Source organism: Merops nubicus, unplaced genomic scaffold (assembly GCF_000691845.1).
Source record: "Merops nubicus isolate BGI_N331 unplaced genomic scaffold, ASM69184v1 scaffold5473, whole genome shotgun sequence".
In the NCBI taxonomy this organism is placed as follows: domain Eukaryota; kingdom Metazoa; phylum Chordata; class Aves; order Coraciiformes; family Meropidae; genus Merops; species Merops nubicus.
In genome coordinates this window covers 25,016-40,388 of record NW_008596781.1, presented here as the reverse complement: position 1 = coordinate 40,388, position 15,373 = coordinate 25,016, and the positions used below count along the sequence as shown (strand labels likewise).

At 37.2% G+C, this 15,373-nt stretch overlaps 1 protein-coding gene across 1 annotated transcript in view; it reads left to right on the top strand.

The window, feature by feature from the left end:
- MTRR (5-methyltetrahydrofolate-homocysteine methyltransferase reductase) overlaps positions 1-15,373 on the top strand; it is a 25,065-nt gene that overhangs the window by 8,539 nt on the left and 1,153 nt on the right. The window contains 9 exon segments of the mRNA XM_008936472.1: positions 1,809-1,931; positions 2,790-2,943; positions 6,959-7,047; positions 8,692-8,872; positions 10,445-10,487; positions 10,979-11,165; positions 13,437-13,555; positions 15,059-15,151; positions 15,238-15,373. The exon segment at positions 15,238-15,373 is cut by the window's right edge and continues 15 nt beyond it. Coding sequence (XP_008934720.1) covers positions 1,809-1,931; positions 2,790-2,943; positions 6,959-7,047; positions 8,692-8,872; positions 10,445-10,487; positions 10,979-11,165; positions 13,437-13,555; positions 15,059-15,151; positions 15,238-15,373 — 1,125 coding nt within the window.

The window sequence follows — 15,373 nt, the reverse complement described above, 5'->3', positions numbered from 1 at the left end:
CGCTCTTCTCTGGATAGTTTTGCTTTTCTTTTAGACCTCATAATGTGGTTGGTTTTACCCAGGCTGTTGAATTAAGTAATCCAAATTACTTTAAAATGATTTATGATTTAGAGGCACTCTCTGATGAAAGACTAATACTCAGGTTGGAAATAATTCTACAGTGGTCAAAAGAGCCCATGTTCTTGTTGTTAAGTCATAGCATATGTTCAAGCTGATCTCTGAAATAATTTACTAGGTTCTAATATTGATGCCTTAACTTTTCTGAAAATAGAAAAAAGAATTTTGCTTTCAAACAGCAAATTGAAAATTCAAACAATATGCTAATCTGAATTTCAGTGACAGATTAAAGATTATAGTCCAGATTTCAGGTGTAAAGCTGGATGGTTGTCTTAAGCCTTGGAAAGAATCAGATGCAGGGATTTGTTTGTTCTGCTTTTTTCCTTTTGTGCTATTTTTAACGTAGTTGGCTAGACCTTGTCAACAAGTAAGCCCTGCGTAGGGTCATGTTTGTTTTTACAAGTATGACACAACTAACGTCCTTCCCAAATATTGCAGCAACTACGAGTACTTTTTGCCAAGCATAGCTGAAGTTGTCTTGTTTTGAAATGCAGCAGCTTAAGGTTTGGATATCTCAAAAAAGAGACTCCCTGCCATTTAAAGAAGGCTGGGTACATAGTCTCTCTGGCTACCTACATGGTCTGTGTCCTGGGCTGCTGAGTCTCAGGGTTGAGTTAACAAGCTGCTGCTTACTAGTAGCAGAGCAGTAACAGGCATCATTTTAAGGCTTTGTGGCAAGTGTAAGATAATACAGTTTAGCGTAAATCTTGGTCTCATTATGCCTTGAACTTGACTTGAAGGCAGTATGAACACAGAATTATCACAGTCCAGCTGATGCACAATGATTTGATATGACCATGTCAAAATTTTAAAAGTATAATAAAACTTCCAACTCTTGGACTTAAGTGATTCCCCTGTCTCCTTTTTTCCTTGGATAAGAAATTTTCACATTAACCAGTATTCTTTTGTTGGCAGAATAATCCCTTTCCGTTTGAGAGCATATTGTTATGGACATTTGGTATCTCTCCCACCTCTTTTCATTTGTGTCTGTATTGATTTCAGATAAGCTTGCTGACAATAGTGATGGAAAAATGAGGGCTGTAATCTCATCCTCAAGTGACAGCTTTTGACAGAAGCGGTCTGGAATTATTCTTGGTGCCCATTTACAATTCTTGAGGCACATTTTCACCTCTGTAGAAATGTAGTATAACTTGATGCTGTTTTATAGTGTCAAGTTTGACAATTAGCTGCAAATTTCACTGTAGTTTTTAAAGTTCTTCTCATAAATTGGCTGCAATAATAGCCCCCACTGCACCCCAAAGTCTTAATGTGTAAAACGACAATGATGTTTTTAAATAGCTTCTGTTCTTTCTTCTTATATCCTTTCTGTACACCTAGTAATCCTTTAATTAGGTAGGAGTTTTCTGAGTTTTAACATAAATGTCATTCTCTAATTGTCTGTTTTCAAGGTAGCACTTGAAAAAGGAAACAGGTAATAGTATTTTAGGCCCATTAGAATGTTTGAACCTATAGACTTTTTATAGTTGAATGTGTGCCTGTTACTGCTTGGATGTGATTTTTAAAAATACAGAGCAAAATACTCCCTCTGTATAGAAAGTTTATTTTTTCTCTAAGATTGTTTCAAGCAAATGACAGCAGTGCTAACTCCTGTATGTCCCAGTAAGCTGTCATTCAGCTGATATGCAGTTTTAGTGTAAGTTTTATGTAAGTTTTATGTCCTTTTTTTTCAGAATCCCCATCTGTCCTCGCTGATCTCAGAGGGAAAAACCTTTGAAGCACCAGTTACAAAAGCAGTTCAGCTCACTAGAGAAGATGCAATAAAAACTGCATTGCTCTTAGAACTTGACATTGCAGTAAGTTAGTTATGGCTTTTTTCTTCAGTGGTTTAAAATAAAGGGTGAAAAGCACACGTGTTATGTGTAATAACTAGGGGAAAATTATTTATTTGACTGTTCAAAAAGAAAGAATAATTCCCTATAAAACAAGTTGTCAGCTTAGGCTGAGACATTTTGTAAATGCAAAGCATGATTTGTTCACTGAAAGGTATGACTCCAAGGAAGTCAAATGAGAATTTTTTTCTTTATTGTTCCATGGATATCGTATTGGCCGAAACACCTTTTTGAAGGGAGTTTGCCCTGGAGAAGGGCAGTCAGGGAATACTGAAAAATGAATAATCTTTCCATTTATAAGTATACAATTTGGGGAATATTCAGAAACTGTATAGTAAATTGTGACTGTTCCCTGTGGTAGGTAATTTACACAAAAATTTGACTAGCATGATCAGGTGTTAAGAATCATTAGCTCTTGAGGCAGTGTTTCTCATTTGCTCTGACTTGTTCACATACTGCTCAAACTGTCAACCTTTGTTACCTTTGGTGTAAAAACTGGTTTAGTTTATTCAGGGAAGATTATCCTCTCAATACATATTTATTTTCCCTCTGTTTAGGCTGCTCAGCAGTTCTTATTAAAGAGTGTCCAAATATTTAAACTGGATAAGGAAAGATTTTTCTAATTAGTAAGGTTAAACCTGAAAAGAAAACATGAGTATTTAGTTTCTGATATGCTTCAAACTGTGAATTGCTAATATGGGGTAAAAGAACACACAACTTCATGTGACTGCAGTATTAGAAAGACTGTTGTTAGGGATGGGGATTCTGTTTGCCTTGGTTTGTGATGCATTTTAATAGAAATTATCTCATATTTTAAAACAGGAAACAGTCTTTGATTACCAACCTGGAGATGCCTTCTATATAATATGTCCCAACAATTCCAATGAGGTGGAAGAACTTCTTCACATCTTGGGACTTTCTGAAAAAGGAGACTACTTTGTTTCTGTAAAGATTAAGCAAGACACTAAAAAGAAAGGTATGGTGTGATGCACTAGTCATGAGCAAATACTCTTTTCTGTGGTGGTAGTAGTCAGTATGTATAGTTTTCAACGTTTTTAAGTATCGCAACACAGCTGTCATTTAATGGAGGCATGTTAGAAGTCACAGAGATGTGTTAAAAAAGAGAGAATCCATAGAATGCTGGGGATGATTTTGCTATAGAAGAGTTAGTTTCTGGCTGGGCCTGGGAATGGCATTCATCCATCTCATTCCTTCTGTGCTCCTTCATGTTTACAGACATGAGTCTTTAATCACATAACCTGACAATCCCCCACTTGAAAGTGAAATCTCTCCTTGCACAACACTTCACATCTGTCCATTATACCCTAAGAGGGCTACACTCATGAAGCAGAAGACTTAGTGCTGCTACAAGGTGCATTTTAAGGGTCTTGTAGGATCGATGTGGATCTGTTCTTCTGAATCTTATGATCCCATGCCTCAGGAGGGGTACCTGCAGGTTCAAGGTATGCCCTTGTACTGCCAACTGGACCTGTGAGAATTTCTCTTCTCTTACCTTGCAGTCGGTGTCTTAATGATGCTGCTGAGTTGTGCCTTTAGTTCTACTGGATGGGCAGGGCTCTTTGTTGTTCCAGGCTATGGGTAAATCAGTTTCCATGGCAAGATTACCTGCATTGTTGAGGGCAACACAAGTTGTCCCTTAAGTGTGAGATGTAAATGGACCCCTGTTCTTAGAGTTGGCAAGTAACTTGTGTTAACAAAGTGAGTTTATGTGACAGGGCATGATGTAACATGTTAATGGTTGGACTCAATGATCTTAAAGGTCCTTTCCAACCATAGTGATTCTGTGATATTATATGGGATGTCCAGGCCCAGCTGATCCCCATTGTTGACTCCCACTCCAGTAACTAACCTCTGCTGGGAGGGGTCACCACTTAGATTTGGTGCAGAGCCAGTTATGGGTTGCAGCCTGGTCCAAGCTGCGGCTGTGCTGGGAATGAGCCCTGCACCTGCAGGGCTGGTCTGGCTGCTTTCCAGCCCTACTGTGCTGAACCCACTGCCCCTGCCCTCCCCCGTTGTCCATGGTCCTCTGGGACAGACACCCTCCAAACACACCTGCTTCTTCCCCGCCAGAAAGGAAAACAAACAAACAAGCAAAAAGGCTTCCAAGAGTGTCCCAGCTTTGTAACAAACTTTGAATCAGTGCTGGTTATGAGCACCCACAAGATCAAGGCTGTGTCACCCTGTGCAGGGCCAAACAGCTGTTCACAAACAAGCAGCGAGAGATGAGGTAGCATGGGAGGATTTCACAGGTATGCTCCTTCTACTGTTTACACCATTTACAGATTTTACAGAATCAAGTACATTTAGAAAGGAAGCAATTAAAGGAGAAGAGTATAGCGGGCCAAAAGCATCCCCTCTTCATAAGAAAGTGGGCTTGGAATTTTCGCCTTCCTGAAGGGTATTAGGTTTTCCTGTGCAGATCAAAGCACTGCTGCCTGACTGCATAAAATTTGGATCTGTCTGTAAGATAAAGACAATGTCAACAGCATGTTCAGGGTGAAATGATCCGAGGGCTGGAGCAGCTCTCCTGTAAGGACAGGCTGAGGGAGTTGGGGTTGTTCAGCCTGGAGAAGAGGAGGCTCCGGGGGGACCTTATAGCGACCTTCCAGTACCTGAGAGGGGCCTACAAGAAAGCAGGGGAGGGACTATTCACAAGGGTTTGTAGTGACAGGACGAGGGGTAATGGCTTTAAGCTAGAAAAGGGGATAATCAGACTTTACTGAAGAAAACGTTCTTCAGTATGAGGGTGACAGACCACTGGAATAGGTTGCTCAGACAGGTAGTGGAGGCTCCATCCCTGGGGACATTCAAGATCAGGCTGGATGAGGCTCTGAGTAGCTTGATCTAGTTGGAGATGTCCCTACTTATGGCGGGGGGGTTGGACTTGATGACTTTTGGAGGTCCCTTCCAGCCCAAACATTCTATGATTCTATGATTCTAAGGTCTTCTTGAATAGGAACACAGAGATATTCTCTCCTTCCTGCCTACAGTAGTTATCTTTCTTCTGCTGTACTGTTGCTGCAGAAAGGATGTAAAGCTTCCCTAACACAGGGCACTTTGAGTTCAGGAGTCAGAACACTTTCCATGTGGAACAGAGCCTGTGTAGCCAAGTGAACACAGCTTAGCACCTTGATTATTCTTGAATTCCAAAACCACTGCCCTTCCAAGGCAAAGTTGGTAAAATAGAGTGAAACTGGGAAGATCACTCTCATCCTATGTGTAAATAATTCAGATTTTTGCATCTCTGACTGTCTAGGGTAGCACTAATCAGGAGAAAAAAAGATGACATTACATGTTATTTATGCAACACGTTACCGTATCTTGTGCGTAAAATGGCATGCCTGCTTGTGGATCTTAATAAATGATAATGGAAAGGAAGATCATAGAGGTGGATTGCAGCAGAGAGCATCAAAGTTCTTGGTTGTGTCCTTGAGTCTTCTGGGTGAGCCAGAGCAAATCATGCTGACCTTTTACACTTGCCTTGGATATTTGGCCAGGACTATTTGGCAAGTTGCTACAGATCCACTGATCTCCAGTCATGGCCTGTGCACTGATTTCCATCCACTGCAGTTACGAAGTTAAATGGGTTTTGGTTCAAAGCCACATCCATTCTTAGGAGCTCTGATGGTGAGCATAGGCTCATTAAGTTACAGTAACTTAATTACTTGTTTTTGTCAATCTGTACCAAGCAATTGAGCTCTATAACGCAGCTTTGCAATTTGTAGCAGTGTTCCAGAGTTGCTTTCATTTTGAGATGGTTGCCTCTTCATTGCATTCACTTTCCTGAGGAATTTGTACTAATTACCACAAACTACTATGTTTGTGGGTTTATTGAATGAAGACAGATGAAAAACCTGGGAGCAGAGCATGAACAGCAGGCTGTGTCTGTGCTGCAGCTTTAAGATTGACCAGGAATCCCACTGAATTTTGTTCACAACTTCTCTTTGTTCAGTCTATTAATTCTTTCATGAAATAGATGAGCTCAATTGAGAGCACAAAACAGCAAGAATTTGCAGTCTGGTACAAAGCCTGTTATTCAAATACTGGATTTATGTGGTTGGTTTTTTTATTGTGTGTATGAGCATCCTAGGAAGAGGATTAAGTATTTCTTCTAACATGCTATCAGCATGTTCAAGAAAAGGAAGCTTATATAAATGTGAAAATGGATGCTCCTTTCTTGCATTATATTTATGCCAATCCTCTTGTCTTCTAAAATAAAATTTTGCTCTATGTAGCAAGGGTTCAGTCAAGTAGTGCTGACATATGAAGAGGTAATTTAGCAAGTTATATAGGTACATACTTGGAGCAAAAATTCTGTAGTATTGAAGAGCTCTTGAGTGTGGAAAAAAAGTATGGTAAGAATCAGTAGCTAGATGTCAAAGCCATGAAACATTGTCAAGATAAATCCCAGCATGCTAAGTTGTGTCTGAAGGAAACAATTTGGATCCTGCAGAACTTATTAATTAAAGGTGTTTTATTATATAAATACTTTTCTGTTGCTTTTGGGTTTAACATAGAAGATCTGCTTTAGCATGACATGACATGAAACTGGCAAGCCTGGCTGCACCCTAGATGTCAGTGTACCTCCTTCCCAGAAATGGAACCTCTCAGAGGTACAGAAAGGATTATTTCCTTGTGCAGAAATCCCTTGGAGCTGCTGGGCCTCAGAAGCTCCAGCTTGACACCTTGAGTTAGATCACTACAAAACTTTAGCATGTTCTGATTTTTCAGTTCTTATTGATGGAGGGGAAAAAAAAAATTGAATGTTCCTTTTCCTGGTAAGCATTCCTCTGAGTTTGGAAAATTGTGTTGCTGTTTAGTTTATGATTTCCACTAACCAGCTGGGACTCAAATATACAGAATTGAATGCAGTTTGACTCTCTTATACTTCCGGAAGGAACAGGCACTCTGTGATGCTGGTTTTGGATGTTATTAGATGCATGGTTTTTTTTTTTCTTCCACTGGACTAGGAGCAGCTTATCCACGACACATCCCTGAAAGAAGCACTCTGAGATTCATTTTAACCTGGTGCCTGGAAATAAGAGCAATTCCCAAAAAGGTATGTATATTTTGTTTTTGTTCACGTAAAGAGAAATCCTTAGTAATTCTGTGCTGTGTGCACTCTTAGAGACCTTTCCTTGTTTCATGTGTAGTTACTTGTGTTTCTTGGTGCATAAGGATTGTCAGTGTGTATGCTGCTCTCCGTACTTCATTCTGCGAAATTTCACGTCTGGCAAACTATGAGCTACTGAAATCTGTGTTCCTGTTTTGCAATACCTTGATCCATAACTAGTCTTGAATTAGATAGAAGAGTATTAGATATTTGATACCAGACAACTGAAAATCTGACTGAACATACCCCTGTAGGCATTTTAGGGAAATTATTCTTTCTAATCACAGGGAGCCCTATCTATCAAGTTTTATCACCAAAAATACATGTTGCTCTAGGCAAACATACCATAATGTCTTTTAAATTATTTTAAAGCTTTCCTTTAGCATTTCAGTCATCTGGCAGAATTCAAAGAAAGCCTTTTTTGCTTCTATAGTACTTGTTCTTACAAAGAGTGAATATTAGTTTCCTTCCATTCTGTGCCTGTAAAAAAACCTGGAAGCTTGCAAGAGGAAATGCATGTGTATTTCTGATACTGTCAAAACACATTTTATAGATAACTTTGTTTGGAGGAGGAAGCTAAACAGTTATGTTGGTGGGGGAAATTGATTTTTGGAAGCAACTTTTCACTCAATTTAGTGGATTTTGCAGCAGAAGAGAATAGAATCTTCCAATTGTTTCAACCTTTTCAAAACTGCATTTAACAATTTTGAAAGTTTGTCTCAACAATAAGAGTAGGCAGGAGAGTGCTGGCTGGGGAATATCACCCAAGCCAGTTTTTATAACCTATCTACTTTGTTACCTGTGTAGAATGTACTTTCTGTAACTCTGTACACAAAACTGTTGTCTCGAAGCTCAGTGTTTGAGCACACTCAAAGCACTTTCAAAGTATTCTTTTGTGTGGAATAAATCACCTGATTGCATGTCTGATTTGGATTACTTTTCTTTTATGCACTGTGTCAATTTTCACCTGGCTTTTTGAAAAAAAGTTGTAACTATTTACATCTGATTCCTACTTTATCTTACAATGTACAGTTTAATTTTCCCTTAAGAAAAGCTTGCAGTACCATTATGTAGGCATAAAGTATGAAAGGAAACACCACAGCAACATTTAAATGACTCGTTGAATACCATACTTTATTTACAGTAATGCCTCTTCTAAGAATTTGTTATTCCATTCCTGGCTTCTGTAACTTAGCAAATGGTGTTTTGTCTTGAATTAATTTGTGTTACAAAGCTGTTTACTTAACTAAGTGCAAATACATAAATAAGAAAGCATTTCATAAATTTGGGATTTTTCAGGGAATGTGTTGTGCTTGTTTATTTGTATCTCTTCCACTCAAAGTAGGATTTTCCTACGTGCTAGCTTGTCACAGACATTAGAAGAGCAGGAAAAAAAAATAGAAAAGAAAAATTGAATTTTTTCATAGTAGCTGAAAGTGTGCATTGAGAAATAACTTGTATTATCCATTAACTGTCAGGTGACTGCTTCCTGTCTCCAGCCAGCCCAAGTTTTAGCCACTTTTGTGACCATTTTCCCAAGTGGACAAGTTGGGTTTTTTTTCACCCTTGACTTATTTTCTTCCCTTGCAGGCATTTTTACGAGCTCTTGCAGAATGTACCAGTGATGCAGGAGAAAAACGGAGGCTTCAGGAGCTTTGCAGCAGACAAGGAGCCTCTGATTACATGCACTTTATTAGAGATTCTAATGTTTGCTTGTTGGATTTACTTCATGCTTTTCCAAGCTGCAAGCCTTCATTTAACTTGTTAATTGGTAAGTGACTGTTTTAGATTTAAGTAGATCTTGTTCCTGAAAAGGCATCAGGCTCAATGTTCAGTTTCCCAAGAAAGGGGAATAACTGTTCAGTTAACTGCTTTAGAAAAGTAATAGTATCCATAGTGATCAAACTAAAACTGTTGTTGAGGAACAAAACTCTTTGCTCCAGTTTGTAGCCTTTGGCCTTCTTTCTGCATGCACTCAGGTACACACCTATGCCTCAGCTGACTGAGGACTGCTCTTGTGCTTAAAAAAAAAAAAAAGTATAAGGCGTATGCAGGATTAGAGTCTTTAAGAAACAGTTCATCCACTGGCTACAATTAAAAAAGATGTGTTTTCACAACTCCTGATTTCCCTGCTGACATGTTCTTTTCTTGCATTTTTACCTGTTAAAACAGAAAGCTTTTCCCAGTATATTTGTATTTACAGACTCATAGAATGTTAAGGTTTGGAAAGGACTTCTGGAGATTGAGTCCAACCCCATACATAGTGTCTCACTTACTTACTTAATGTCTCTCACACTCACTTGGTTCCTTATATAAAACATTGAAAGAATGAGACTCCAGATGTAACCGTCTCAAATACATCTGAAAATACTGGCAGTTATTTTCCAGATTAAAACCCAGAATTTCTTAATACGCTTCATTATATGAAACAGAAAAATGCTTTTTATGTTCTTGCAGTTGTCTTCTCCACACCTACCCCAAATCTCTCTTTCTCAGTACACTGTGAGGACTTAAAAAATATAAATACAAGCTCTGCTCCACTTTATACTAATAGATGAATTTTCACAGTGAAAGCAAAAATTCTTATCATTTCAAAAGTGGTATGGAATATGCCATAGCAACAGAACTGAATAAAAGGAAATTCTGGAAGTTTTATAAATGTGTTCCCTTGGGGAAGTAATATGCTGAATGGGCTTTAGTGTCTTTAAGTGATTTCACTGAACTAGCTTTTCTTAACTGACCTACAACTATCCTATGTGGATCTTTAAAATATGTCAGGGTGTCCATATACTGGTTGGAATATCTGCAAAAGGATGGTACATGTGGAGCAAACTCCTGTCTCTGTTGTGGTTGGTTTTTCAGATGCCGTTTCAAAACTTTACATATGTACTCATTGTGGTTTGAAATTGAGCTGACTCATTTGCTTCTAGGACTTAAAATATAGGATGCTTTGGATCAATCAATTCCTATTCTGAGAGCTTTTGGCATCTTAGATGAAAGGTGAGGAAAATTAAATTTCAAGCTTCACCTTGTCCACTAGCTGCTGGCATGTTTTCTGTGCCCCTTACAGTTGTTTTTAATTGACTGAGAACCCCATAAATTAATTGTTGTGGCCTTATTTTATAGGGTCTCTAACAGATGTTCCACAAAGTCTCAAAAATATTCAAAATAGCATTCAAGTCTTAATAGCTTATTTCTGAATCACAAACATTGAATATTAATAGTTAAATTAGAATATGCTTATAATCTGGTTTTAGTGTTAAAAACTCCTAATATATTTTCATTGGGATCAATCAAATAGTAAGTAATGCACTACTTTTTGCCTTTTTTTTTAATTTTTCAGAACATCTTCCTAAATTACAAGCCAGATCCTATTCAGTGTCAAGGTAATGAAATATTCAGATTATATCTCTTTCATAATTTAGGTGTGCTTTTCTCTCAACTGTTTGTGTCCATGTTATTATCTAAAAAAGAGAGAGCAATGAAGGATAAAACATGAGGAAAAAAAATTACTGTGTCCCTGTGGCAAAAAAAAAATGGATATAACCGGACACAGGATTTAACTATTTCAAACTACTCTCTGTGTCTGGAATGACTTGGGTAGAGTTCTCAAGAACAAGATCACACGTGTGGATCTTTTAGGAATTTGGTTTCCCTTCTATAGGCACTGGCCTCTATGAGTCCAACCTTAAGATGTTTTCTAACTATACTTAAATACTACACTGTTAGCTGACCATCAAGAGTGTTGAATCAATTGAAGTGGTTTGGGCTGCAAGTGAACATGCTGTAAGATTGTCTCAGGTTTGTTTTTTTTTTTTTTTTTTTTTATACTTTTGCAGGTTTTTTTATACCTTTTATTTTTTTTATACTTTTGCAGTTCAAACTTATATCATCCAGGAAAACTGTGTTTTGTATTTAATATTGTGGCGTTCCCTGCCTGTCCTGCTAGACCAGTCTCACGGAAAGGAGTGTGTACAGGGTGGCTTGCTGAGTTAGTTGCACCTCTACTGCACACCAATAAAAACACTCTGGATACAAAAAGAGGAAGCTCTTTAACTGAAAAGGTATAAATATTAGATCTAGACTCTTTAATTGATAAATTCATGCATATTTGAAACAACTGCACGTTTCTTTGTTCATTGCTGTGATGCAGTGCAGGGGTTTGGGAAGTACTCACCTTCATTTTACACTTCTACCCTACTTGTAAATTTACCCTCCCCTCTGTAACATGTCTAGAACTTCATTGCTAAGTTGCTAAATGTACATTTTACTGTCGAGCGATGCCTGAGTTGTGAAACTTCCCATTGCTGAAAGGTTGGAGTTGTTTTCCACCACACTGTAGTCCTAAGCGAGTCTTGGGGAATGTTTTTAAGGACTAAAATACTACTGTGCAATTAAATGTTAATAACTGGTAGTGTTGTGGGAGAGAGGCACTTAGTCATTTCCAGAAAAGGGTGGCAGATAATACTGGAGAAATCTTAAAAATCCCTTCTTGTCATGTCTCGAACAGTTTGCAAAGGCCAAGTTACTGAATATGACACAGGGGCAGTTGTCTGTGGGATTTCTGGCGTGCGCCAAAGGTGGTTTGGCATAGTGGGTAGTATTAGAAAAAGTTACTTTTTTTGTTTCCTCCCCTGTTCTTTGTGGCAGAGAACCTATGTAGTTAATAGCTCTCAAAGTTGTTAGGTGTAATCTAATTGCTAAAAATTCAGAATTCTACTGTATAACTAATATGACAAAAAAACTATTGCCAATCTAATCTGTATTTGATTAAAAAAAAATTGAAACTAGCATAGAATTTGGTTACAAGTAAACTGTACCAATAATTCAAGGTGATGGTCTGTGACAGTACCAATAATTCAAGGTCTGGCAAAAGGGAAGGAAAACCCATAGAAGTTATCTCAAGTTTTTAAAACTAACTCAAAAGACAGATTAATATGTGCATCATATACCTTATTCTAATATTCACATCTGCTCTTTATTTAAAATAGAACTGATTTGCACTATTTTGAAAGTCAAACATGACAAACAAGTGGAGTTAAAAATTAAAAAAAAAAATAAAATTATAAAGTGAGTCTGAATAAAGTTCAGAACGACTTGCATCTGATGTGCAGGCTACAATTCAGCATAGATAACTGTTCAGCAACATGTGTAAGTCACCGAAACATGTGAAATACCAGTACAAAATAGATGAGTGCAATCTTATGCAAAAATACCTTAAATTAATTGAAGACACTTTACAGTATAAATAAGTTTAACATTTGCAGTATTTTTTACATGGATGACCAGGTTGGAGTCATTAATAGGGAAAGTATCCTCCTAACTCAAGCATGGTTTGAAGTAGTAAGAATAACAGAAACGTAAATATTGCCCCCCACCTCCAGCAAGAATTATACTTTTTTAACATCATGAAACCAGAAAAATGATGCTGTTTAGTAGTGCTAAAGCACTCAGGTTTACAGAACAAAGTTTAAATAACTTGGTCATGGTGTTTCAGTCCTTCCTTAAAGTTGAAAGTAAATCCAAATCCTTTCATAATTCGTATACAAAATAAATTGAGTGGTTGCCTATGACTTTAATGGATGAAGCTCTTCTGCTGAGTCCTGAATAATCTTTTGAAGAATTAAAAATTGTCATCTCCCATTTTCTCTACATGATGTCAGCCATGCTTCCATGTTGTGGACCTCCTATGAAAATTATAGTTAGACTTCATTTCAGACACATATTTGAAGATCAGAATTAGATTCTGATTTGTTGATGGAATGATATAAACCATTTTCCAAGATCTTTGAGCGGGTATTTGCCTCTGCTCACCCATATGCATTTTTGGACATAAAGTAAATTTTAGGAAAATTAAGAAAGCAAGCTTCCTGTAAGTAGGCTTTCATTTGCTATAAACAAATCCTCACTTCCACTGGGATATTTTTTTATGTCCACAGTGTGAAAAAAAAATGTGGAGTTGCTTATAATAGGAATAAATTAGCTTTGCTTCCCTTTGAGAACCAGCACCAAACTTTCAATGAATTCTGTAACAGTACTCCCCAGATTTGTGGTGCTGGCAACTTTTATATTCAGAAACTCACATTTGTGTGGTTCTCTAGTTTTCCTCCAGATGGATTAATAGATTTGTAAATGTGGTTGTTTTTTCCGAAACTTAAGTGAAATTTTATTCTAGGTGTCGTGTCTGGCATTAAATATAAACTCTGAAGCTCAGGATTTAAAAGGATGTGTGGACACGTATGCTATGTAAATATCCTGAAGGTGCTAAAAAATTCATTATATTCTCACGGCTTTAAGAATACTCTTCAAATGTATTCTACCTAATTTCATTTTAGATATCTATTTTTGCTCGTCCAAACAATACTTTCCACTTACCTGCAGACCCATCTGTCCCATTCATGATGGTTGGTCCAGGAACAGGAATTTCACCATTTATTGGCTTCCTACAACATAGGTATGTACCAATTTTTTGCCTTGAAAAGAAGCCTTTTTCGTTTGAAGATAATATAGCCTCAGGTTTTGAATATAAATGCAGTTAATCCTTTTTTTTCCGCCATCTTTTTACTTACTGTAGCAATGGCATGCCAGTTAGAAACAGTCTTATTAAAACAGTCTTTCAAACAAGCAGTGCTTGTTTATTTGTTTGTTTTTCGAAAAAGTAAAACTTACACTCCATCTGACTGTAGTTCATATCCATAGTGGATATATGAAGAATTGGGTGAATTGTAGAAAAAGTAATATGAAATTAAGTCCTGTAGAAGTCCTGTAAGAGGCTTCTACTTTTTAGAAACAGTGTTGATTTGCTTAAGTTTAGCATTCATAATCCATTTCCTTTGTCAGTAACATCTGTATTACAAGCCTTGGCATGATGGATGTCAAATTTTCTCCGACACTTCCTTTTTTTTGTGGTTACACATTTTAATGTTTTAAGATGAGGAGCTTGGCACCTGAACACCTCCACTAATGTTGGGTTTTATGAGTTTCTATTTGGGAGAAGGTAGGTCCTGTTTTTGGCCCCTCCAACTACAGAAGCATAGTTTTGCAAGGAAAAGAGATGCTTGTTCAAAAAGTGACAGATAGTACATCACCAAGAATATGTAAATACATGGTCATTTGAAGGAAACAAAGAACAGAAAGAGTGGAATGTTTGGGTGGGACTGGTTGCAAGTTTTATAGATACCCAATATATATCATTCCTGTATGCCTCATTAATTCCAGCAAGAGTTTCTTGCATCCTGTAATAATTATTTTTAAACCATTGTATTTGACAGAAAAGTGAGATTTTGACATGATTTTTCTGATTCCATGCTTCCATGTTAAGTAAATCCTTATGTACAATCCTTACAATGTAATTTTATCTCCCAAATACACCTTTGTCTCTCAGAAGTATTTTGTATTTGTTTTTAAAGGATCCATAGAATTTCATAAGCGTTTGATCACTGATAAATGAAATCTCTCAAAATATAACTAGAAAGTTGCAGCTAAAGTAATTGCTTCATCATCATTTCAAGAAAATGATGATATCTCTTCTGATGATGTAGTAGTAAACAGATTGTTATTTATAAAGCCTAGCATGTTTCTACAGCAAAATGAAAAACATGCTAAAACTGCTTTGTGATTAGTTTTCCTGGGTGTTTTTACAGGGCTTCCAATGAAGGATTAAGGGTAGCGATCTCCTTATTCAGCAGTCAGGATTGGTTTTGAGATGTTTGGAAGTGTCAGTCTTAACTATTCTAATATGAAATGAAAGAAACCTCATTTGAAGTTGATTGATTTTGAGCTGAGCTAAAAGTGAATAGTCGAGAAAATCAAGTAAGGTTTTGACTGTGATTTACCTTAAGTCGTTTCACATTTCTGCCAATCCAGAAGTTTATTAAATCATTGAAGTATTAATTTAAATGAGAATTAGTTTATAGATTTTATTTTAGATTGACTTTTCTTTTTTTGGTCTGTTTAGGCAAAAACTCAAAGAACAACATACCGACTGGGAATTTGGAGAGACGTGGCTGTTTTTTGGTTGTCGGCATCAGGATCGAGACTATTTGTTCAAGCGAGTTCACTATTTAGCATTCATTTTGTATTCATGAGGGAATGCTTATCTCCAAGCCACTGCTAACTGTTTTTATTGCCTTTCAGAGATGAGCTCAGATGCTTTCTTGAAAATGGCACATTAACTCATCTTAAGGTTTGTTTCTCAAGAGACTCTTCAACTGCAGAAGTAACCCCGCCTAAATATGTGCAAGATGTCATTAGGCTTTATGCCAAGGAAGTT